The 27447-nt window shown below is 37.6% G+C and overlaps 2 protein-coding genes across 2 annotated transcripts in view; both read right to left on the bottom strand.

The window, feature by feature from the left end:
• Nucleotides 1-27447, bottom strand: part of LOC134705788 (uncharacterized) — a 474551-nt gene that overhangs the window by 428289 nt on the left and 18815 nt on the right. The gene's annotated exons all lie outside the window — the stretch shown is intronic.
• LOC134705156 (carbohydrate sulfotransferase 9-like) lies at nt 18384-25009 on the bottom strand. The gene is made up of 2 exons (XM_063563905.1): nt 24782-25009; nt 18384-19847 (listed from the first exon to the last, which is right to left on the bottom strand). Exon 2 carries the CDS (start codon nt 19760-19762, stop codon nt 18758-18760), a length of 1005 nt encoding a protein of 334 aa, XP_063419975.1. The 5' UTR covers nt 19763-19847; nt 24782-25009; the 3' UTR covers nt 18384-18757.

Here is a 27447-nt window from a genome sequence, read left to right as displayed (position 1 = left end):
AGGTGTTTTTATCCTCATGGTTTTCAACACTTTAAAGGAGTACTAGCTACGAGATATATAAAAAAAATCTAAAGTATGATTTTTTTACCAGGCAGAAGCTAGCGAACAATAGCTAGCGAACAATAAGCCAGCGAACAATAAGGCGATATATCGAGAAACCAAAAAACAGAATAAGACAACAACGGCCGTTAAATAAAAAAGTATTCAAAAAGTTAGAAAATCGGTTAAAATATAGCAATTTTAACTCAATTTTGAAATGGTTTTTATCCAATCCATTGATTTAAAAGTAAAAGTAGTCCTACCCTGTAAATTATAGCACCTTTTATGTCATTGTTTGATTAAGAGCTCAAAATTTGAAAAAAATGTCAAAAAATTAGGGGGGTCGGCCTACTCTAGGACTTCTAGAGAAAAATAATGAGGGGTGTCACGGGGAATGACTATATAGGTCTTGTAGAGGAGAAACAGGCGCTTCTTTTGCGCTAGGTATCGAAGGACGCTATGTTCAAAAATCTGAAACTAGGGCTCAAAATTTGAAAAAAATGTCAAAAAATTAGGGGGGTCGGCCTATTCTAGGACTTCTAGAGAAAAATAATGAGGGGTGTCACGGGGTATGACTATATAGGTCTTGAAGAGGAGAAACAGGCGCTTCGTTTGCGCTAGGTATCGAAGGGCGCTATGTTCAAAAATCTGAAACTAGAGCTCAAAATTCGAAAAATTTGTCCCAAAAATGGGGGTAGGGTCGGCCTTTTCCTGGAGTTCTAGAGAAAAATAATGGGGGGGTGTCACGGGGTATGACTATATAGGTCTTGAAGAGGAGAAACAGGCGCTTCTTTTGCGCAAGGTATCGAAGGCTGCTATGTTCAAAAATCTGAAACTAGAGCTCAAAATTCGAAAAATTTGTCCAAAAAATGGGGGTAGGGTCGGCCTTTTCCTGGAGTTCTAGAGAAAAATAATGGGGGGTGTCACGGGGTATGACTATATAGGTCTTGAAGAGGAGAAACAGGCGCTTCCTTTGCGCAAGGTATCGAAAGGTGCTATGTTCAAAAATCTGAAACTAGAGCTCAAAATTCGAAAAAATAGTCCAACAAATGGGGGTAGGGCCGGCCTTTTCCTGGAGTTCTAGAGAAAAATAATGGGGGGTGTCACGGGGTATGACTATATAGGTCTTGTAGAGGAGAAACAGGCGCTTCTTTTGCGCTAGGTATCGAAGGGCGCTATGTTCAAAAATCTGAAACTAGGGCTCAAAATTTGAAAAAAATGTCAAAAAATTAGGGGGGTCGGCCTATTCTAGGACTTCTAGAGAAAAATAATGAGGGGTGTCACGGGGTATGACTATATAGGTCTTGAAGAGGAGAAACAGGCGCTTCCTTTGCGCAAGGTATCGAAAGGTGCTATGTTCAAAAATCTGAAACTAGAGCTCAAAATTCGAAAAAATAGTCCAACAAATGGGGGTAGGGCCGGCCTTTTCCTGGAGTTCTAGAGAAAAATAATGGGGGGTGTCACGGGGTATGACTATATAGGTCTTGTAGAGGAGAAACAGGCGCTTCTTTTGCGCTAGGTATCGAAGGGCGCTATGTTCAAAAATCTGAAACTAGAGCTCAAAATTCGAAAAAAATGTCAAAAAAATAGGGGGGTCGGCCTATTCTAGGACTTCTAGAGAAAAATAATGAGGGGTATCACGGGGTATGACTATATAGGTATTGTAGAAGAGGAACAGGCGCTTCTTTTGCGCAAGGTATCGAAGGGTGCTATGTTCAAAAATTTGAAACTAGAGCTCAAAATTTGACAAAATTTCCAAAATTAGGGGGGTCGGCCTATTCCAGGGACTCTAGAGAAAAATAATGAGGGGTGTCACGGGGGATGACTATAAAGGTCTTGTAGAGGAGAAACAGGCGCTTCTTTTGCGCTAGGTATAGAAGGGCGCTATGTTCAAAAATCTGAAACTAGGGCTCAAAATTTGAAAAAAATGTCAAAAAATTAGGGGGGTCGGCCTATTCTAGGACTTCTAGAGAAAAATAATGAGGGGTGTCACGGGGTATGACTATATATGTCTTAAAGAAGAGAAACAGGCGCTTCTTTTGCGCTAGGTATCGAAGGGCGCTTTGTTCAAAAATCTGAAACTAGAGCTCAAAATTTGAAAAAAATTTCCAAAATTAGGGGGGTCGGCCTATTCCAGGGACTCTAGAGAAAAATAATGAGGGGTGTCACGGGGGATGACTATAAAGGTCTTGTAGAGGAGAAACAGGCGCTTCTTTTGCGCTAGGTATAGAAGGGCGCTATGTTCAAAAATCTGAAACTAGGGCTCAAAATTTGAAAAAAATGTCAAAAAATTAGGGGGGTCGGCCTATTCTAGGACTTCTAGAGAAAAATAATGAGGAGTGTCACGGGGTATGACTATATATGTCTTGAAGAAGAGAAACAGGCGCTTCTTTTGCGCTAGGTATCGAAGGGCGCTATGTTCGAAAATCTGAAACTAGAGCTCAAAATTCGAAAAAATTGTCCACAAAATGGGGGTAGGGTCGGCCTATTCCAGGAGTTCTAGAGAAAAATAATGGGGGGTGTCACGGGATATTACTATATAGGTCTTATAGAAGAGAAACAGGCGCTTCTTTTGCGCTAGGTATCGAAGGGCGCTATGTTCAAAAATCTGAAACTAGAGCTCAAAATTCGAAAAATTTGTCCAAAAAATGGGGGTAGGGTCGGCCTTTTCCTGGAGTTCTAGAGAAAAATAATGGGGGGTGTCATGGGTATGACTATATAGGTCTTGTAGAGGAGAAACAGGCGCTTCTTTTGCGCTAGGTATCGAAGGGCGCTATGTTCAAAAATCTGAAACTAGGTCTCAAAATTTGAAAAAAATGTCAAAAAATTAGGGGGGTCGGCTTATTCTAGGACTTCTAGAGAAAAATAATGAGGGGTGTCACGGGGTATGACTATATAGGTCTTGAAGAGGAGAAACAGGCGCTTCTTTTGCGCAAGGTATCGAAGGGTGCTATGTTCAAAAATCTGAAACTAGAGCTCAAAATTCGAAAAAATAGTCCAAAAAATGGGGGTAGGGTCGGCCTTTTCCTGGAGTTCTAGAGAAAAATAATGGGGAGTGTCACGGGGTATGACTATATAGGTCTTGTAGAGGAGAAACAGGCGCTTCTTTTGCGCTAGGTATCGAAGGGCGCTATGTTCAAAAATCTGAAACTAGGGCTCAAAATTCGAAAAAAATGTCAAAAAAATAGGGGGGTCGGCCTATTCTAGGACTTCTAGAGAAAAATAATGAGGGGTATCACGGGGTATGACTATATAGGTATTGTAGAAGAGAAACAGGCGCTTCTTTTGCGCAAGGTATCGAAGGGTGCTATGTTCAAAAATCTGAAACTAGAGCTCAAAATTTGAAAAACATTTCCAAAATTAGGGGGGTCGGCCTATTCCAGGGATTCTAGAGAAAAATAATGAGGGGTGTCACGGGGGATGACTATAAAGGTCTTGTAGAGGAGAAACAGGCGCTTCTTTTGCGCTAGGTATAGAAGGGCGCTATGTTCAAAAATCTGAAACTAGGGCTCAAAATTTGAAAAAAATGTCAAAAAATTAGGGGGGTCGGCCTATTCTAGGACTTCTAGAGAAAAATAATGAGGGTGTCACGGGGTATGACTATATAGGTCTTGTAGAGGAGAAACAGGCGCTTCTTTTGCGCTAGGTATCGAAGGGCGCTATGTTCAAAAATCTGAAACTAGAGCTCAAAACTCGAAAAAAATTGTCCGAAAAATGGGGGTAGGGTCGGCCTTTTCCTGGAGTTTTAGAGAAAAAAATGGGGGGTGTCACGGGGTATGACTATATAGGTCTTGTAGAGGAGAAACAGACGCTTCTTTTGCGCTAGGTATCGAAGGGCGCTATGTTCAAAAATCTGAAACTAGAGCTCAAAATTCGAAAACATTGTCCAAAAAATGGGGGTAGGGTCGGCCTATTCCAGGAGTTCTACAGAAAAATAATGGGGGGTGTCACGGGATATGACTATATAGGTCTTGTAGAAGAGAAACAGGCGCTTCTTTTGCGCTAGGTATCGAAGGGCGCTATGTTCAAAAATCTGAAACTAGAGCTCAAAATTCGAAAAATTTGTCCGAAAAATGGGGGTAGGGTCGGCCTTTTCCTGTAGTTCTAGAGAAAAAAATGGGGGGTGTCACGGTGTATGACTATACAGGTCTTGTAGAGGAGAAACAGACGCTTCTTTTGCGCTAGGTATCGAAGGGCGCTATGTTCAAAAATCTGAAACTAGGGCTCAAAATTTGAAAAAAATATCAAGAAAATGGAGGTAGGGTCAGTCTATTCCTGGAGTTCTAGAGAAAAATAATGAGGAGTGTCACGGGGGATGACTATAAAGGTCTTGTAGAGGAGAAACAGGCGCTTCTTTTGCGCTAGGTATAGAAGGGCGCTATGTTCAAAAATCTGAAACTAGGGCTCAAAATTTGAAAAAAATGTCAAAAAATTAGGGGGGTCGGCCTATTCTAGGACTTCTAGAGAAAAATATTGAGGGGTGTCACGGGGTATGACTATATAGGTCTTGTAGAAGAGAAACAGGCGCTTTTTTTGCGCTAGGTAACGAAGGGCGCTATGTTCAAAAATCTGAAACTAGGGCTCAAAATTCGAAAAAAATGTCAAAAAAATAGGGGGGTCGGCCTATTCTAGGACTTCTAGAGAAAAATAATGAGGGGTGTCACGGGGTTTGACTATATAGGTATTGTAGAAGAGAAACAGGCGCTTCTTTTGCGCTAGGTATCGAAGGGCGTTATGTTCAAAAATCTGAAACTAGGGCTCAAAATTCGAAAACATTGTCCAAAAAATGGGGGGTCGGCCTATTCCAGGGATTCTAGAGAAAAATAATGAGGGGTGTCACGGGGGATGACTATAAAGGTCTTGTAGAGGAGAAACAGGCGCTTCTTTTGCGCTAGGTATAGAAGGGCGCTATGTTCAAAAATCTGAAACTAGGGCTCAAAATTTGAAAAACATTTCCAAAATTAGGGGGGTCGGCCTATTCCAGGGATTCTAGAGAAAAATAATGAGGGGTGTCACGGGGGATGACTATAAAGGTCTTGTAGAGGAGAAACAGGCGCTTCTTTTGCGCTAGGTATAGAAGGGCGCTATGTTCAAAAATCTGAAACTAGGGCTCAAAATTTGAAAAAAATGTCAAAAAATTAGGGGGGTCGGCCTATTCTAGGACTTCTAGAGAAAAATAATGAGGGGTGTCACGGGGTATGACTATATAGGTCTTGTAGAAGAGAAACAGGCGCTTCTTTTGCGCTAGGTAACGAAGGGCGCTATGTTCAAAAATCTGAAACTAGGGCTCAAAATTAGAAAAAGATGTCAAAAATTAGGGGGGGTCAGCCAGCAGTGGCATAACACAAAAAAACTCATCATAAATACCAGACGCTGGTTTCATCTACAAAAGACTCATTAGTGACGCTCGAATCAAAATAATGGTTGAAAGGCCAAAATAAAGGACGAATTTGAAGAGCATTGAGAACATAACATTCCTAGCAGTTTTGCCAAATACAGGTAAGGCAGTCTATTCCTGGTGTAGAAAAACCTTATTTTTTTCGATAATTCAAAGCGGTGTTAATTTATAAGATTATATCAATGGTAAGCCAAGTCAACACACGAGCTGACTTCTGGGCTGGTGATACCCTCGGGGAAATAAATCTCAGCAGTGGCATCGACTCAGTGGTTGCATTTTAAGTTTTAACTCATCATATATAGATACCAGTATTTTAATTTTATATTTACGCCAGACGCGCATTTCGTCTACAATATATCAGTGAATGTCCTGTGAAGGGAAAACAGGCGAACCGTTTGCGTTTGTTTTTTGGGGGGGGTTTTCGCGTTCTTGTCTGACAGTTGAGTTTTTCATTAAATTTTTTAAGTTCCTTTCGACAAAATTGAACAAAGCACCATTTGAAGACTTACGCAAACGGTTCGCCTGTTTTCCCTTCACAGGACATTCACTGATATATTGTAGACGAAATGCGCGTCTGGCGTAAATATAAAATTAAAATACTGGTATCTATGATGAGTTAAAACTTAAAATGCAACCACTGAGTCGATGCCACTGCTGGTAGAGATTTATTTCCCCGAGGGTATCACCAGCCCAGTAGTCAGCACTTGTGTTGACTTGGCTTATCATTGATATAATCTTATAAATAAACACCGCTTTGAATTTTTTGAAAAATATAAGGTTTTTCTACACCAGGAATAGACTGCCTTACCTGTATTTGGCAAAACTGCTAGGAATGTTATGTTCTCAATGCTCTTCAAATTCGTCCTTTATTTTGGCCTTTCAACCATTATTTTGATTCGAGCGTCACTAATGAGTCTTTTGCAGATGAAACGCGCGTCTGGTATTTATGATGAGTTTTTTTGTGTTATGCCGCTGCTGGCTGACCCCCTAATTTTTGACATCTTTTTCAAATTTTTAGCTCTAGTTTCAGATTTTTGAACATAGCGCCCTTCAATACCTAGCGCAAAAGAAACGCCTGTTTCTCCTCTACAAGACCTTTATAGTCATTCCCCGTGACATCCCTCATTATTTTTCTCTAAAACTCCTGGAATAGACCAACCCTACCCCCATTTTTTGGACAAATTTTTCGAATTTTGAGCTCTAGTTTCAGATTTTTGAACATAGCGCCCTTCGATACCTAGCGCAAAAGAAGCGCCTGTTTCTCCTCTTCAAGACCTATATAGTCATACCCCGTAACACCCCTCATTATTTTTCTCTAGAAGTCCTAGAATAGGCCGACCCCCCTAATTTTTTGACATTTTTTTCAAATTTTGAGCCCTAGTTTCAGATTTTTGAACATAGCGCCCTTCGATACCTAGCGCAAAAGAAGCGCCTGTTTCTCCTCTACAAGACCTTTATAGTCATACCCCGTGACACCCCTCATTATTTTTCTCTAGAAGTCCTAGAATAGGCCGACCCCCCTAATTTTTTGACATTTTTTTCAAATTTTGAGCCCTAGTTTCAGATTTTTGAACATAGCGCCCTTCGACACCTAGCGCAAAAGAAGCGCCTGTTTCTCCTCTACAATACCTATATAGTCATTCCCCGTGACACCCCCCATTATTTTTCTCTAGAACTCCAGGAATAGGCCGACCCTACCCCCATTTTTTGGACAAATTTTTCGAATTTTGAGCTCTAGTTTCAGATTTTTGAACTTAGCGCCCTTCGATACCTAGCGCAAAAGAAGCGCCTGTTTCTCCTCTACAAGACCTATATAGTCATACCCCGTGACACCCCTCATTATTTTTCTCTAGAAGTCCTAGAATAGGCCGACCCCCCTAATTTTTTGACATTTTTTTAAAATTTTGAGCCATAGTTTCAGATTTTTGAACAAAGCGCCCTTCGATTTCTAGCGCAAAAGAAGCGCCCGTTTCTCCTCTACAAGACCTATATAGTCATACCCCGTGACACCCCCCATTATTTTTCTCTAGAACTCCAGGAATAGGCCGACCCTACCCCCATTTTTGGACAAATTTGTCGAATTTTGAGCTCTAGTTTCAGATTTTTGAACATAGCGCCCTTCGACACCTAGCGCAAAAGAAGCGCCTGTTTCTCCTCTACAAGACCTATATAGTCATACCCCGTGACACCCCCCATTATTTTTCTCTAGAACTCCAGGAATAGGCCGACCCTACCCCCATTTTTTGGACAAATTTGTCGAATTTTGAGCTCTAGTTTCAGATTTTTGAACATAGCGCCCTTCGATACCTAGCGCAAAAGAAGCGCCTGTTTCTCCTCTACAAGACCTATATAGTCATATCCCGTGACACCCCCCATTATTTTTCTCTAGAAGTCTTAGAATAGGCCGACCCCCCTAATTTTTTGACATTTTTTTCAAATTTTGAGCCCTAGTTTCAGACTTTTGAACATAGCGCCCTTCGATACCTAGCGCAAACGAAGCGCCTTTTTCTCCTCTACAAGACCTATATAGTCATTCCCCGTGACACCCCTCATTATTTTTCTCTAGAAGCCCTGGAATAGGCCGACCCCCCTAATTTTTTGACATTTTTTTCAAATTTTGAGCCCTAGTTTCAGATTTTTGAACATAGCCCCCTTCGATACCTAGCGCAAAAGAAGTGCCTGTTTCTCCTCTACAAGACCTTTATAGTCATTCCCCGTGACACCCCTCATTATTTTTCTCTAGAAGCCCTGGAATAGGCCGACCCCCCTAATTTTGGATTTTTTTTCAAATTTTGAGCTCTAGTTTCAGATTTTTGAACATAGAACCCTTCGATACCTTGCGCAAAAGAAGCGCCTGTTTCTCTTCTACAATACCTATATATTCATACCCCGTGACACCCCTCATTATTTTTCTCTAGAAGTCCTAGAATAGGCCGACCCCCCCTATATTTTTGACATTTTTTTCGAATTTTGAGCCCTAGTTTCAGATTTTTGAACATAGCGCCCTTTGATACCTAGCGCAAAAGAATCACCTGTTTCTCTTCTACAAGACCTATATGGTCATATCCCGTGACACCCCCCATTATTTTTCTCTAGAAGCCCTGGAATAGGCCAACCCTACCCCCATTTTTTGGACAATTTTTTCGAATTTTGAGCTCTAGTTTCAGATTTTTGAACATAGCGCCCTTCGATACCTAGCGCAAAAAAGCGCCTGTTTCTCCTCTTCAAGACCTATATAGTCATACCCCGTGACACCCCTCATTATTTTTCTCTAGAAGCCCTGGAATAGGCCGACCCCCCTAATTTTTTGATATTTTTTTCAAATTTTGAGCCCTAGTTTCAGATTTTTGAACATAGCGCCCTTCGATACCTAGCGCAAAAGAAGCGCCTGTTTCTCCTCTACAAGACCTATATAGTCATTCCCCGTGACACCCCTCATTATTTTTCTCTAGAAGTCCTAGAATAGGCCGACCCCCCTAATTTTTTGACATTTTTTTCAAATTTTGAGCCCTAGTTTCAGATTTTTGAACATAGCGCCCTTCGATACCTAGCGCAAAAGAAGCGCCCGTTTCTCCTCTACAAGACCTATATAGTCATACCCCGTGACACCCCCATTATTTTTCTCTAGAACTCCAGGAATAGGCCAACCCTACCCCCATTTTTTGGACAAATTTGTCGAATTTTTAGCTCTAGTTTCAGATTTTTGAACATAGCGCCCTTCGATACCTAGCGCAAAAGAAGCGCCTTTTTCTCTTCTACAAGACCTATATAGTCATATCCCGTGACACCCCCCATTATTTTTCTCTAGAACTCCTGGAATAGGCCGACCCTACCCCCCATTTTCTGGACAAATTTTTCGAATTTTGAGCTCTAGTTTCAGATTTTTGAACATAGCACCCTTCGATACCTAGCGCAAAAGAAGCGCCTGTTTCTCCTCTTCAAGACCTATATAGTCATACCCCGTGACACCCCTCATTATTTTTCTCTAGAAGTCCTAGAATAGGCCGACCCCCCTAATTTTTTGACATTTTTTTCAAATTTTGAGCCCTAGTTTCAGATTTTTGAACATAGCGCCCTTCGATACCTAGCGCAAAAGAAGCGCCTGTTTCTCTTCTACAAGACCTATATAGTCATATCCCGTGACACCCCCCATTATTTTTCTCTAGAACTCCAGGAATAGGCCGACCCTACCCCCATTTTTTGGACAAATTTTTCGAAATTTGAGCTCTAGTTTCAGATTTTTGAACATAGCGCCCTTCGATACCTAGCGCAAAAGAAGCGCCTGTTTCTCCTCTACAAGACCTATATAGTCATACCCCGTGACACCCCTCATTATTTTTCTCTCTAGAAGTCCTAGAATAGGCCGACCCCCCTAATTTTTTGACATTTTTTTCAAATTTTGAGCCCTAGTTTCAGATTTTTGAACATAGCGCCCTTCGATACCTAGCGCAAAAGAAGCGCCCGTTTCTCCTCTACAAGACCTATATAGTCATACCCCGTGACACCCCCCATTATTTTTCTCTAGAACTCCAGGAATAGGCCGACCCTACCCCCATTTTTGGACAAATTTGTCGAATTTTGAGCTCTAGTTTCAGATTTTTGAACATAGCGCCCTTCGATACCTAGCGCAAAAGAATCACCTGTTTCTCTTCTACAAGACCTATATGGTCATATCCCGTGACACCCCCCATTATTTTTCTCTAGAAGCCCTGGAATAGGCCAACCCTACCCCCATTTTTTGGACAATTTTTTCGAATTTTGAGCTCTAGTTTCAGATTTTTGAACATAGCGCCCTTCGATACCTAGCGCAAAAAAGCGCCTGTTTCTCCTCTTCAAGACCTATATAGTCATACCCCGTGACACCCCTCATTATTTTTCTCTAGAAGCCCTGGAATAGGCCGACCCCCCTAATTTTTTGATATTTTTTTCAAATTTTGAGCCCTGGTTTCAGATTTTTGAACATAGCGCCCTTCGATACCTAGCGCAAAAGAAGCGCCTGTTTCTCCTCTACAAGACCTATATAGTCATTCCCCGTGACACCCCTCATTATTTTTCTCTAGAAGTCCTAGAATAGGCCGACCCCCCTAATTTTTTGACATTTTTTTCAAATTTTGAGCCCTAGTTTCAGATTTTTGAACATAGCGCCCTTCGATACCTAGCGCAAAAGAAGCGCCCGTTTCTCCTCTACAAGACCTATATAGTCATACCCCGTGACACCCCCATTATTTTTCTCTAGAACTCCAGGAATAGGCCAACCCTACCCCCATTTTTTGGACAAATTTGTCGAATTTTTAGCTCTAGTTTCAGATTTTTGAACATAGCGCCCTTCGATACCTAGCGCAAAAGAAGCGCCTTTTTCTCTTCTACAAGACCTATATAGTCATATCCCGTGACACCCCCCATTATTTTTCTCTAGAACTCCTGGAATAGGCCGACCCTACCCCCCATTTTCTGGACAAATTTTTCGAATTTTGAGCTCTAGTTTCAGATTTTTGAACATAGCACCCTTCGATACCTAGCGCAAAAGAAGCGCCTGTTTCTCCTCTTCAAGACCTATATAGTCATACCCCGTGACACCCCTCATTATTTTTCTCTAGAAGTCCTAGAATAGGCCGACCCCCCTAATTTTTTGACATTTTTTTCAAATTTTGAGCCCTAGTTTCAGATTTTTGAACATAGCGCCCTTCGATACCTAGCGCAAAAGAAGCGCCTGTTTCTCTTCTACAAGACCTATATAGTCATATCCCGTGACACCCCCCATTATTTTTCTCTAGAACTCCAGGAATAGGCCGACCCTACCCCCATTTTTTGGACAAATTTTTCGAAATTTGAGCTCTAGTTTCAGATTTTTGAACATAGCGCCCTTCGATACCTAGCGCAAAAGAAGCGCCTGTTTCTCCTCTACAAGACCTATATAGTCATACCCCGTGACACCCCTCATTATTTTTCTCTCTAGAAGTCCTAGAATAGGCCGACCCCCCTAATTTTTTGACATTTTTTTCAAATTTTGAGCCCTAGTTTCAGATTTTTGAACATAGCGCCCTTCGATACCTAGCGCAAAAGAAGCGCCCGTTTCTCCTCTACAAGACCTATATAGTCATACCCCGTGACACCCCCCATTATTTTTCTCTAGAACTCCAGGAATAGGCCGACCCTACCCCCATTTTTTGGACAAATTTGTCGAATTCTGAGCTCTAGTTTCAGATTTTTGAACATAGCGCCCTTCGATACCTAGCGCAAAAGAAGCGCCTGTTTCTTTTCTACAAGACCTATATAGTCATATCCCGTGACACCCCCCATTATTTTTCTCTAGAACTCCTGGAATAGGCCGACCCTACCCCCATTTTCTGTACAAATTTTTCGAATTTTGAGCTCTAGTTTTAGATTTTTTAACATAGCACCCTTCGATACCTAGCGCAAAAGAAGCGCCTGTTTCTCCTCTTTAAGACCTATATAGTCATACCCCGTGACACCCCTCATTATTTTTCTCTAGAAGTCCTAGAATAGGCCGACCCCCCTAATTTTTTGACATTTTTTTCAAATTTTGAGCCCTAGTTTCAGATTTTTGAACATAGCGCCCTTCGATACCTAGCGCAAAAGAAGCGCCTTTTTCTCCTCTACAAGACCTATATAGTCAAACCCCGTGACACCGCTCATTATTTTTCTCTAGAAGCCCTGGAATAGGCCGACCCCCCTAATTTTTTGACATTTTTTTCAAATTTTGAGCCCTAGTTTCAGATTTTTGAACATAGCGCCCTTCTATACCTAGCGCAAAAGAAGCGCCTGTTTCTCCTCTACAAGACATTTATAGTCATCCCTCGTGACACCCCTCATTATTTTTCTCTAGAAGCCCTGGAATAGGCCGACCCCCCTAATTTTGGACATTTTTTTCAAATTTTGAGCTCTAGTTTCAGATTTTTGAACATAGCACCCTTCGATACCTAGCGCAAAAGAGGCGCCTGTTTCTCTTCTACAATACCTATATAGTCATACCCCGTGACACCCCTCATTATTTTTCTCTAGAAGTCCTAGAATAGGCCGACCCCCCTATTTTTTTGACATTTTTTTCGAATTTTGAGCCCTAGTTTCAGATTTTTGAACATAACGCCCTTCGATACCTAGCGCAAAAGAAGCGCCTGTTTCTCCTCTACAAGACTTATATAGTCATACCCCGTGACACCCCCCATTATTTTTCTCTAGAACTCCAGGAATAGGCCGACCCTACCCCCATTTTTTGGACAAATTTTTATAATTTTGAGCTCTAGTTTCAGATTTTTGAACATAGCGCCCTTCGATACCTAGCGCAAAAGAAGCGCCTTTTTCTCTTCTACAAGACCTATATAGTCATTCCCCGTGACACCGCTCATTATTTTTCTCTAGAAGCCCTGGAATAGGCCGACCCCCCTAATTTTTTGACATTTTTTCAAATTTTGAGCTCTAAATCAAACAATGACATAAAAGGTGCTATAATTTACAGGGTAGGACTACTTTTACATACGTTCTAAATTGAAGTGGTCGCATTGGTGGCCCTACACCTACCAATAATCCGTTGATAGATGCAGAGTTATTGTGGTACTAAATATTAGCCTAAAAAGTAATGCGACTTGTTAAATCAATGGATTGGATAAAAACCATTTCAAAATTGAGTTAAAATTGCTATATTTTAACCGATTTTCTGCCTTTTTGAATACTTTTTTATTTAACGGCCGTTGTTGTCTTATTCTGTTTTTTGGTTTCTCGATATATCACCTTATTGTTCGCTGGCTTATTGTTCGCTAGCTATTGTTCGCTAGCTACTGCCTGGTGATTTTTTTTTGGTAAATCAATAATGGAAGTGAAATAGTGAGATGATAATTCGCTTTTAGCAGCCAATATAGTTCAAATTTATCAAATTAAGCAAAGAAACATTAATATTTTCTATTTCACTTGCAAGTGTAACAGTCGACTTCATTAAATCCGTATTCATGTGAACTTCAGTTTAACCCCTAGTTAGAAATTGACAACGCATGCATTGTACGTGTGCTGGTTATTTTTAAAGAAACAGAATGTCAACAATGAGAGTGAAACTACGGTAAACCGTTTGATCACTTATTCGATCCGTATAAAATCATTCTTATACGGTTAAAAACAATGAGAAACATATATTTTTAATCTATAAAATAAAATCAAACAGACCTATAAAATCCAATTGCACGTGTTGGCTTAATATATTCATATCTTTGTTTATGTTTACATCGCTAATATAGTCATATGAGGTCAAATCGATAGTTAATCAGATGGCGTCTGGACTAAAATTCACACGAAACGAACCTACATATTCTCTACCCCATGCTCTGTAAACTGTTTCTTTTGGACTTTTGGTAGTTTGGATAAATGTTTTACATTGTTATAAATCAAATATGAGAATTTGAGTCAAATCGGTGACCATGAATTTGACAGCTAGTGCCCCTTTAAATAACCAAGTTTATAAACAGTCTATGGAAGAAACGTATCGATAAAAACTTTTCTTATATCAAATTGCGATATTGTCTAATATCAATTGTAAATATGCAAACATTCCATGCGGAAAATGTTGTTTTCGGCAACGAAAAATTAAGAAAAAAACAAAATTAAAACTTATTGTTCAAATATAAACAACAATTGAGTCTAAATATACATTCAAAACTTAGTTAGAAGCTTAAGTTTATGTCCGTGTAAAATTTGAAGTGCTGTGTTTTTCTTATATACATCAATAAACAAATGCTATTAGTTCTTATATCAATGCGATACTTTTAAGGAAGCTGGGGCCGTGTCAATGAAAGTATCCTAGGATATGTCCTAAGATAGGTCTTAGGACGTGTCTGAGACATGTCTTAGGATGTAAAACAAAGCTGTCTTAGGACTGTCATAACTACGATGGTCCTAGGACCATCCTAACATATTTATTTAATTGAAAAAGGATGTAGAGATTTGTATGACAAAGATTGAATCGTATTTTAGAACCTATATGTAAAGAGAGGGAGAAAACAATTAACGCAAAATAAAAGTAAATGTTTTTAAGGAATACAAATGAATACGTTATTAAAGATATGAATTTAATACGAAAACAAAAGTAAATGGTCACAAGATATTCGTGCTGCAATTTTAGTACATAAACTAGTTTTGTACTTAGGTCCACTCGATTTCATTACATGTACCGAATCAGGATTAGGTAAAACAAAAGAAGTAAACTTTTCCCCATATTTGAATTATTCAAAATATGTTGCTTATGATGATAGTATTGTTTAGGCTTCAAAAAAAGCAGCACGAAATAAATTAATATAATAAAATTAAATCTTTAACAAACATTAAACAATTTTTTTTTATTAATTTTATCTATTTTAAAAAGGGAAAATTCACGATTTTTTACTTATGGTTTAAACATGTTCATTATGACATAATATATATATATTCACAAAGTTTTATCGCTATATTTGTAGTAATAAAGGAGAAATTCAATAATTAATATAAAAATATAAACTACTTCCTGTAGGTCGTGACGTTTTCTCCTGATTTTTTCATGCCGGGATTTAAAATACAATCATTAAAAGTCTTGGTTTTTAATCATATTTTGACGTAATCGTAAGCGCGCCGATGACTTATGCTTTATCTAATAACCATCCGATAATAAGGAGATAAAACGCACAGACGTTCAGTTGTACACATTCGTGAGATAAATTTTCTATGTTAAACGTATATATTCGAATTATTTTTGTAGACAACACAAAAAGTTATAAATCTTTTTTTTAATAAATGCATTTTACGATCTGATAAGGTTCAAACAAATAACAAATAAAAGTAAAATAATTTGTAAAGACAATATGTTGGTGTACTCTTATTGACCTTTTACTATCTCTGCTATGAGTAGGTTTATACGATGTGTGTATTCACGGTTCTGTGACAATACTCGTTGAGCATGTCATTGGTCTATAAAAGGTGTAATTTTTAACGTAAAGGCCTTGTCTAACTTTAACATGTGTTTTGTAACATAAATAGGTGCCTCATTAAGCGGAAAACACGAAAAAACAGCATAAAAGCCTAGAAAATCAACATGAAGGCAAATATCAAATAGAGTGAAAATCTTCCCCCAGCACCGTCCAGACATGCCATTTAGGAGATAACTGTATTGTATTTTAAGCTCCGACGGCATCAATTGGGGATTTGATGGTCGCAAATTAAGTTTACTGGCGACGCGTTAGCGGAGACAGTAAACGGGTACTTGCGACCATCAAATCCCTAATTGATGCCGTCGGAGCTTAAAATACAATATTGTTATCTGCATTCTAATGAAACTGACAGAAAACAACGTTAAAACATCTATTTAAAATCTGTCATATGCCGTCTGCGCTTGTGCGTACCTCCCATAGCATCAATTGTCAATTGATGCCATGTAAATAAGTGACGTTATCCAATCAAAATGAACGTTACAAACGTTGTTGCATTAGAATGAGGTATATTATAGCTCAAACTAATGCTTAGGGTGTCATTGGTCCATACAAGGTGTCATTTTTACCGTAAAGGCCTTGACTTACTTTAACATGTGTTTTACAACAGAAATAGGTGCCCCATTAAGCGGAAAACACAAAAAAACATCATAAAAGCCAAGAAAACCAACATAAAGGCAAATATCAATTATAGTGAAAATCTTCCCCCAGCACCGCACAGGCATGCCATTGGGGTATATTATAGCTCAAACTAATGCTTAGTGTGTCTTCTACATGACTGAATCTTTATTTATACTGAAATATGTGAACGTAAGCCAAGAAAATATTTAATCGACCCCTACCCCCAATTTGGATAGCCGGACGCCAATATTGACCATACCTACCCCGGCATTTTTGCACCCTAGAGACAAAATTGAGCATGTCATTGGTCTATAAAAGGTGTAATTTTTAACGTAAAGGCCTTGTCTATCTTTAACATGTGTTTTCTTACATAAATAGGTGCCTCATTAAGCGGAAAACACGAAAAACCAGCATAAAAGCCTCGAAAATCAACATAAAGGCAAATATCAATTACAGTGAAAATCTTCCCCCAGCACCGCCCAGACATGCCATTGAGGTATATTATAGCCCAAACTAATGCTTAGGGTGTCATTGGTCCATACAAGGTGTCACTTTTACCGTTAAGGCCTTGACTTACTTTAACATGTGTTTTCCAACAGAAATAGGTGCCCCATTAAGCGGAAAACACGAAAAAACTTCATAAAAGCCAAGAAAACCAACATAAAGGCAAATATCAATTAAAGTGAAAATCTTCCCCCCAGCACCGCGCAGGCATGCCATTGGGGTATATTATAGCTCAACCTAATGCTTAGTGTGTCTTCTACATGTCTGAATCTTTATTTATACTAAAATATGTGAACGTAAGCCAAGAAAATATTTAATCGACCCCTACCCACAATTTGAATATCCAGACGCCAATATTGACCATACCTACCCCGGCTTTTTTGCACCCTAGAGACGAAATTGAGCATGTCATTGGTCCATACAAGGTGTCATTTTTACCGTAAAGGCCTTGACTAACTTTAACATGTGTCTTTCAACATAAATAGGTGCCTCATTAAGCGGAAAACACGAAAAACCAGCATAAAAGCCTAGAAAATCAACATAAAGGCAAATATCAATTACAGTGAAAATCTTCTCCCAGCATCGCCCAGACATGCCATTGAGGTATATTATAGCTCAAACTAATGCATAGGGTGTCATTGATCTATACAAGGTGTCATTTTTACCGTTAAGGCCTTGACTAACTTTAACATGTGTTTTCCAACAGAAATAGGTGCCTCATTAAGCGGAAAACACGAAAAACCATCATAAAAGCCTAGAAAATCAACATAAAGGCAAATATCAATTAGAGTGAAAATCTTCCCCCCAGCACCGCCCAGACATGCCATTGAGGTATATTATAGCTCAAACTAATGCTTAGGGTGTCTACTACAAGCCTGAAACTTTATTTACACTGAAATATGTGAACGTAAGCCAAGAAAATATTTAATCGACCCCTACCCCCAATTTGGATCGCCAGACACCAATATTGACCATACCTACCCCGGATCTTTTCACCCTAGAGACAAAACTGAGCATGTCATTGGTCCATACAAGTTGTTATTTTTACCGTAAAGGCCTTGGCTAACTTAAACATGTGTTTTCTAACATAAATAGGTGCCTCATTAAGCGGAAAACACGAAAAACCATCATAAAAGCCATGCAAACCAACATAATGGCAAATATCAATTATAGTGAAAATCTTACCCCAGCACCCCTTAGACATGCTATTGATGTATATTATAGCTCAAACTAATGCTTAAGGAGTCTACTACATGCCTGATTTTGTATTTATACTTAAATATGTGAAAGTAAGCCAAAAAAATATTTAATCGACCCCTACCCCCAATTTGGATAGCCAGACGCCAATATTGACCATACCTACCCCGTCTTTTTTGCACCCTAGAGACGAAATTGAGCATGTCATTGGTCTATAACATGTGTAATTTTTAACGTAAAGGCCTTGTCTAACTTTAACATGTGTTTTCTAACATAAATAGGTGTCTCATTAAACGGAAAACACGAAAAACCAGCATAAAAGCCAAGAAAATCAACATAAAGGCAAATATCAATTTGAGTGAAAATCTTCCCCCAGCCCGTCCAGACATGCCATTGAGGTATATTATAGCTCAAACTAATGCTTAGGGTGTCATTGGTCCATACAAGGTGTCATTTTTACCGTAAAGGCCTTGACTTACTTTAACATTTGTTCTCCAACAGAATTAGGTGCCCGATTAAGCGGAAAACACGGAAAAAAAAACATCATAAAAGCCAAGAAAACCAACATAAAGGCAAATATCAATTATAGTGAAAATCTTCCCCCAGCACCGCCCAGACATGCTATTGAGGTATATTATAGCTCAAACTAATGCTTAGGGGATTTACAGAATATAGAATTATAAGACAATAAAACAGAAAAATGAAATAAATAAAATAAAACACAAACAGGTAAAATTAAAAATAATGAATAATGGTGTGCTAAAATATGTAGAATAAAGAACAATGGTAAAAATTGGGGCTAAAATGAAAGACTAATTCATAAATTTAAGAAATCAGAATTTAAGGACCCACAATTCAGCAGTCACACATAGGCACTTTAAATACATGCAATAACCCCCGTATCCTTATTTCATAGAAGCACACATACTGAACACTTGAGTTATCAATTTAAATAATACCTGAATCAGATATAATTATTATAGAATAATTGATCAACGTAAATTTTTTTATAATTATGAAGGATCCTAAGACTGTTTCATGTTGTTGTATTATTAATTTTGTTATAATAAGTCATGTTAAAACCAAACACTCTGTAATCTTCCGAAAATAAATCAAAAATTAAGTCCTCCGACTTAGTATCATTGTAATATTGTAATAGTTTACTTTTTGCGTCTTTTCTGTGATTTCGTGTAGAAAGCTTTTCGCTTGATTGAAGCCAAGCTACAACTTTCTCGTTCCATGCTCCTATCTTTTTGAAAAGACGTTCTGTGAATGAGGAAATCTCTGAAAGTTTTCCTATCATCATCTGTTCGTATAGGTATTCCGGAATTCGAACTTGCTTATCCCAATGTCCATTTTTACAGTTTTTTATAATTTCTAGGAACTCGTAAAATGTCACTGTACGATTAACTCTACACAATTGATACATTACATGCTGATGACGGCCCTTTTCTAGATATGAAGATAATAACCGTTCTCTAGGTTCTCTTACAAATACAGCTTTCACCCATGATTCATTGTACATCATTTTTATTATTTCACAAGTATCAAAGCTTTTTAAAGTTGTCAATCCGTTTCTATGGTTATGTACTTCCGTATTATTTATACCTTGAATGAATTGAAATAACTTTTTCCAATAAGTACATGCGGACTTTTCGTTCCAAAAGAAGATTAATTTGTATTTTGGAACCACAATTGGAGAGCTCCAATACTCTTTCAATCGATATATCGCTTGTTTGCTAATTCTATAATCGCGACAGTTGTCTTCTCTTTGTTTGAGCAGCTTTTCTTCATTTTGTTGTTTTGATCGAATTTCTGTGTCTGGTTGTGTTGATGAAAGCTGTGACCATGCTAATAATTTCATGTTGTTTGATTTCTGTAGAACTTCTTTTGTTGGTAGAAAGTAAAAACACATCGCTATAGTTACGCTCATCAACATCAACTTTGCAAGCCTATTTGAATTAGTCGTGAGATCACAGTTAACCATCTTCCTAATCTTTTCCGAAAACTGATTCTTTATTAACTCCCCCTTATTTAACATCGTTCAAAGTAGTCATTGGCGTCTTCAAATAATGTGTTAGAAAGGTATTGATAAATACCAGCTTTAAGACAATTCTGTTGATTTGCTGTAAATATAAATATAAATATAAATAATCAGATACTTATAACAAACATAATTTTTTACAGCGGATGACCGTGGGGGCATTCCCATGTTTTTGCTATCGCCTAGATTTCTATTACATGATATTCGTTTTGGGTTTTTAACCGATCTATAAACATGATGAATACGTAGACATCATCCAGTAAAAACTAACATTCCTTGTCGCTTGTTATAAATTCATTTATTCAATGAATACTCATCAAATCATTTTTAAAGAAGATAAATTAATATTATTAAAATGTTTTAGTATATGTATATACAAATAAGTGCAAAATCATTTACATGCATTATTATGCACACGCATCTTAAGAACGTTTTGCAATCTTAAGGAACAATAACTCTGCATGGATGATTAAACATTTTTTGCTTGAAAATACGAATGTCTACTCTAATCCATTCTATTAAAAAAATCGAATTATTACAGATGAGTGACATGTCCACCATGCACTTATTATTGTTAATATAGTAGAATAGAATGATATACAAATGCATGAAAATTATAAAAACATGAAACTGTAGTATACAAATATTAGTATGCTATATAACATTAAACCCGAGTATACTGATTTGCATCACTACAATGTATATTACTCATTACGATGAGGATGAATTACCTGTCCTTAATTTATCATCCACGAACGAACTTTCCCCAGAAAAAATATATTGTACATTTACCTCACTGTCAGGTATAGAGATATGATTTTTTTTCTAAGACAAGTTCTTGTCGGACCATCCACGGTCATTTGATGTTCAGTACTTCAGTACTTTGATTTTTACTTATATAGCTATATGAAGTGTATATGTGGTGTGAGTGCCAATGAGATAACTCTCCATCCAAATAAAAATTTATAAAAGTAAACCATTATAGGTCAATGTTCGGCCTTCAACAGTGAGCCTTGGCTCACACCGAACAACAAGCTACACAGGGTCCCAAAATTACTAATGTAAAACCATTTAAAAGGAAAAACCAACGATTTAATCTATATAAAACACGAGAAACAAGAAATATGTATTAATTTCATAAACAAACAACAACTACTGTACTTCAGATTCCTGAACTAGGTCAGTGCAAACATTTGCAGCGGGATTAAACGTTATATTGGTACCAAACCTTCTCCCTTTTTCTGAAACAATAACATTACATCACCACATAGAAAAATACACGATAAAGTATCAATTGGAAGGCTTAACTCAATCAAAATATCCATCCCGCCCTTTGTTTCTTTTGGTTGTTAAACTGTCTGTTTTCTGTACATTTCTTGCATCTCAAGTTCATCCTTAAATACTATTTACTATTTAAGGACAAGAAAACCTCGTTCATCAAACGTGAAATAACGTGACCAAGAGCATATAGATATAAGAAGATGTAGTTTGAGTTCCAATGCGACAACTGTCCATCCAAGTCACAAGTTGTCAACAGTACAACCATTATAGGTCAAATAACGGCCTTGTACACGAAGCCTTGGCTTACATTGAACAGCAAGCTATTAAAAGCCCCCAAAATGTTTAGTGTATTCCATTCATAAAGGGAAACCAACGGTATAAATCTACATTAAAAACGAAAACCGAGCAACACATATGAACAACATTAACAAACGACAACCACTGAACAACAGGTTCCCGACTTTGCACATGTTTTAGAGCCATAGACAGTCAGAAAGGTAGGACATATGCAAGGCCAAAATACGTAAGGATTGTTAGAATTCAACCTTTTAATATATATCATGTATAGTGTTATATATAGTCCTTGTATATGTCTAAAATGTAGGTTTATGTTAAGCTTAATTCCATAACATTCAACTTGAAGGCTTTAGTCTCAGACGCATGATTTGTATGCCCCACCTACGATAGTATTATGTTTTCTGGTCTGTGGGTCGGAGACAGGCGCGTAGCTCCTTGCACGCTAAGACGCAGTTGCGTGCACAACGATTCGGCATGCAAAAATAATTAATGGCAAAATAAAAATTTATAAATTGAATGTTAAAGGAAACACCTATGTTGTCACTTTTTTAATTGATGAAATATCAAATAATAACGGCATTTGGTTTCAAAATAAAAGTTTTATTGGAGATGATGGCAAAATCGGACAGTAACTTGTATCTTTTACAAGATTTGAATTTGTAATACTCAGTCTAAGACATGTAGTTTTGGAGCACATTTTACAGTGTACGGTTCGTCAGTTTGGAATGAAATATACCAATCGGCATTAGAATTATCAGAACCCTTCGATATCATTGAAAATATGCCGAGGTGATGTGGTCGGCAGACTACCGGAGCCAATCACCCTGCAAACACGCCAAAACAGTATTGGAAAGTCTCATTTTTTTTTGCGTTCATAGACCATATGATAAGGGAACTGGAGAATGGAGTCGCGTCTAGTATTATCAGAAAATCGCTTCTTTGTGCTGTATCTGCTTCATCGTGCTGTAGGAAATATAACAGACGAGCAAATCTCAACATTGTCTGAGACATACGAAACTGACCTGGCATGTTATTTTGACGAATTTAAATGGGAGGTCGTCCGATGCCGAACATGTACGCTGGTTTATAACATCTTGCGAGTGCTACCATGGATATATATCATTGAACTACGTATGTTGAAAACAAATGTACGATCAACAATGAACAACGACATGCAGTTACTGCATATTCATCGGTTTTTCAGTGTGAATATTGACAAAGTAACAGAGAAGTTTGTTTCTTCCTAGACCCGAAGAGCAGATTATTGACGATTTTGTGTAAATTCTGTATCACAAATATGTGTTGTTTATGTATTACTCTTTTCAGAAGATTTATTAATAGTTTTACAATTATAGTCTTTTATAAGTCCTTACTACATATAGCGCCTCTTTTAATCGTCCTTTGACCGAAAACAGAAAAAAAAAAAAAATTCTGCATAAAAGGGTCCCAATTTTTTTTCGCCTCGCTCCGATCGGCGGTAGTTGCTTGCACATTCTTTCTTTCTAGCTACGCCCCTGGGTCCGTTTGTCCGTTTTTGTCTTCCATCTAATGAGTTAAGTCTTTTTCAACTGATTTTTATAGTTCGTTCTTATGTTGTACTGATACACCGCTGTCCCAGGTTAAGGGAGGGTTGGAATCCCACTGCCATGTTAAACCCCGCCACATTATGTATTTATGTGCCTGTCCCAAGTCAGGTGCATCTAATTCAGTGGTCATCGTTTGTTTAAGTGTTACAGTTTTGTTTTTCGTTCATTTTTTGTATTTAAATAAGGCCTTTAGTTTTCTCGTTTAAATTGTTTTACATTGACATTTCGGTGCCTTTAATAGCTGACTTTGCGGTTTGGATTTTACTCATTTTTGAAGGCCGTACGATGATCTATAGTTGTTAATTTCTGTGTCATTTGGTCTCTTGTAGAGAGTTGTCTATTTGTTTATATTTTGAGGGGGTCATCACGAAATTTAAAACACGCAAATATATCGACAATATGTCACAAATGCAAAAATTAATGTATCTTGTGACTAGGTTATGTGTTGACATAGAACAACACACACACACACACACACACACACAATGAATAATACGACCTCTCTGCACCGACCCCAACTCTTGAATGAACTTTGCAACAGTAAGCTTGATCAGATATGATATAATAGTTTAGAATTGAATACAGTTGTACCGAGTATGAATTGCTCAGTGCAATACTAAATCTAGTCTGCCATTTCGAAATAATAAAACAGTAATATGTAACAAAACAAAAACCAAAACTTGAAAACAAGACGAAAATTTCCCTAAATGAGTGACAACGGATTACAGAAAAATTAGCAAATAGGTAAGACTGAACAATAGAACCCCAGTGACTTCCCCTATATTTCATTTGATTTGTTATATTGTCCAATACATGAATATATATGGTTGAGGGGTCGGGATCTCATCTTTTTCCAAGTTATCAAACAGGATTGGGTCGGGTGACCCTTAGGACTCTCCCTATATTTCATTTGATTAGTTCTTTTGTCCCATGCATAAAAATATATAGTTTAATTTAAAGGTGGAGATCTCGACTGTTTCCAAGTTCTCAAACAACAGAAGGGGTGTGGTGACCACAGGGACTGCCCCTAAAAAAATTTTGATTTGTTATTTAATCCCATACATGAGTATATATGGTTAAGGGGTGAGGATCTCAACTGTTTCCAAGTTCTCAAACAGGAAGGTGCAGTGACCCTAGGGACTCCTCCCATAATTCATTTCATTTGTTATATTGTCCAATACATGAATATATATGGTTTATGGGTGGGGATCTCAACCGTTTTCAAATCTCAAACAGGAAGGGGTAGAGTGGCTTCACGAACTCCATCTATATTTCATATGATTTGTTATATTGTCCGATACATGAATATATATGGTCTAGGGGTGGGACATTTTCGTCGAATTAGATATAACTAGATGTGTCAAAGCGCCACACTGTTTATATCTATTTACTTCGTTGCGGGGCCATAAAAATACTAGTTAAATGCCGCGACTAAGAAATTAAAACATGAAATTAGTTTAACTTTCAAACTTGGTCTCAACCTTTCAAAATAAAAAAAAAGTTAAGACAGAAAAGTCAATTGGTTCAATTGATAAAATAAAAATATATCGGAACTCTCGTTTTTTTTATAAAATAAAAATTATACAAACCTTTTTTAAAATGGTATATGAATAGGTTAAGTCAATTTTCTGAGTATTTTTAAAGTTTATTCAAAGGATAATTCGAAAGGTTGCTATAACCTAGCATGTTTTATGGCTATCAAGTCAACTCGAAATTAAAATCGTCAAAATCCCAAGGCAGAGAGAGATTGTTCATCATATCGCATCTTCTTGTTTGTACATCAACAAACCCTCTCGTCCTTAATTAATATTTGCTTTTTCGAAACAAGTGAGAAAAATTAAAAGAATCTTACCGCTTTTCAAGAAAAAAGTCCTTTTCTCAACTCTCAACTCTGGATGAAATGGATACAAATGAACTCATCATGTAGATACCAGGATTAGTTGTTGGTATATTTTTTCACGTGTTTTAACATAAAGAACAATTTTCAATGGGACTACGATAAGTCCGAATTGATAAATATTTGTCTAGTGAATTACAATAAATTAATTTAGAATATGTTGTTATTTTCATTTAAAATACATTTGATAGAATTGCTTTTTTCACCTTATGATATAGGGCAATAAAAATTAATGAAAATTTAAATAACCTATATAAATAGCTATTATCCTATTGTTTACCTACAGGTCAAATTTACGATACAGCTACAGGGGAGGTAATGACGTTGCTAACGTAAAATGTTATTTTCGCGACGTCAAACTGTGACATATCGGTAAAAGATGCATTTTTCGACTGATTTTTATCATTCAAACTGATTTAATTTGAAAACGAGTTCATGGACCCCTATTTTTCAAAACAGCATTTTGTTTCATTTTGCAGGGAGGTTATGTGACCCAAATTTTATAAAACTGTAAATAGAGGATTATTTTTAATTTTAATAAACATTCAGTAAAAAATGACGTTTTTTCCTCAATTCATGAACATTTGATAAATATGAGTTATTTCTGAATAAACAATTGCATATTTTTTTAGGATATTTATAAAATACAGAAATTACCAATTATTTAACAAAAAACAATTTGTGTTTATCTTTTATAACAAAAAAGTTATGTCTTTCTTTCGAAAAAGAAATTACGGCAACAAATCTGGATTTTGAGCAAATAAACAAAATTTCGACCTCATTTTACTCAATAAGTAGCACATGAAGGTATATTTTTTATGACATATTTGATTTAATCATGTAAAAAATAGCCTATATGCAAATTTTCATGAACTTGTAAATACAGAATCAAAACTGTATCGTATGCCCTTAAATATCACCTGAGTTTGATCAAAAATTATCGACTCGATTATTAAGTTCTTATCTGCACATGCAGCTACTGTACCCGTAAACAGCAAAACAGGTGTTTTTATCCTCATTGTTTTCAACACTTTAAATAACCAATAAAATTGAGAATGGAAATGGAAATGGGGAATGTGTCAAAGAGACAACAACCCGACCATAGGTAGCAACACACAGTTAGGAAAAAAATTGACACTCATAATTTTTAACACCCTCTTTCCCCTCCTGTCTAACAAAGAAGGCTTTATATGTGTGTTATTCATGTATATACTTGTAAAAAAAAAATCCTCCATAGATTTGATTTCTAATGGTCATAAGGGTGAAATATAATCCCTTTTAGCTGTAACCATGGCAACAATCTGCATTTCTTAGATACAAAATATAGCAAAAAAGGAGGTTGAACATGTCACAAAAGTCTCCAAAATTTGGTCTAAAGGAAAATTTCAATGAATTACAGTGATACCTTTCCTGAATCCATAGGTTTATAACTATCAAGTAGTCCAAAAAAAATCATATGCTTTCCTGTTCGTTTTTCCATAAAATTGAATTGAAAAGATCGAGCGCAAAATCTTTGTTGATAAACACTACAATAATTTATGGACCTATGAACGGTACGGATAGGAAAATGCGGACTGTCAATCATAGAAATGGCATATAAAACATGTTAAAATCTATCAAAATGTTCATATAAACCCAATAAGAAGGCTATACTATTCTTCAATTATCTAAAAATCAATTTTATTGTACAAAAACTTTCATATTTAAAAAATGATGATGGAATTGGATCAGCATTCCTTTGATGTTTACAAGGTAATCAACTTCTGGAAACCCAGTGACCACCAGGAAAGTCTGTTTGACGACTGTGAAGAGAACAGTGGCAACCTGGAGAGACAAGAGGCAGCCAGGAGAGACTGGTAACCGGGGCATGAGGTTTGGCAAGTCAAAGTGCATTTCCTGTGAAGGGGAACCCATTTTACACGCTATGGAACGATATATACTAAGACACCCTCGGGGCTGTGCGAGAGCGAGGGAGGCTGAACAGCTCATAGGACAGGACCATGAAACGACTATGGAACCGACAAGGACAACGAACCAGAACATAGGATGTAAATGTTTTTGTGGTAAAGTCTGTAAGAATTCTAGAGGTTTGAAGATCCATCAAAGTAGAATGAAATGTGTGCAACCCCATTCTGTCAATCAACGCACAGAGATCTGGTCAGACGGAGGAGGAGACCATCCAGGAGGCAAACCACAGTGATGATAGCCTCCCTGTGACCCAGGGTGAGGATAAGAACGAGGCAGAAGAGATAGAGAGGATAGAACCAACAGTCCATAGAGAAGATGGGATAGAAACAACAGTCCGTAAAGAAGACAGGATAGAACCAACAACCCGTAGAGAAGAGAATGAGCCACGCAAAGAGAAGATCAAATGGCCAACGAATGCAGACAAAGCAGCTTGGAAAGCGCTTGACGAAGATTTAGAAAATATCTTAGAGGCAACATTAGCAGGCAGTGTAGACAGAAAGATAACAGCAATGACGTCCATTATTTATAGCGTAGGAAAGGACAGATTTGGAGTGGTACCACAAGGGAAACAACCAACAAAACAAGGCCATAGTAACCGGGGACAGAAGAAGATCAAGGAATTGAGAAGGTTAAAGAAGAGGTACAAAGTCGCC

This window comes from Mytilus trossulus, chromosome 2 (genome assembly GCF_036588685.1).
Source record: "Mytilus trossulus isolate FHL-02 chromosome 2, PNRI_Mtr1.1.1.hap1, whole genome shotgun sequence".
Classification (NCBI taxonomy): Eukaryota; Metazoa; Mollusca; class Bivalvia; order Mytilida; family Mytilidae; genus Mytilus; species Mytilus trossulus.
Note: the sequence above shows the minus strand (reverse complement) of the source record. Positions and strands in the feature narration are given on the sequence as shown.

What these genes read in the sequence shown, in the direction of transcription:
- LOC134705156 (XM_063563905.1), bottom strand. Translation starts at nt 19,762, where the DNA reads ATGTTAAATAAGGGGGAGTTAATAAAGAATCAGTTTTCGGAAAAGATT.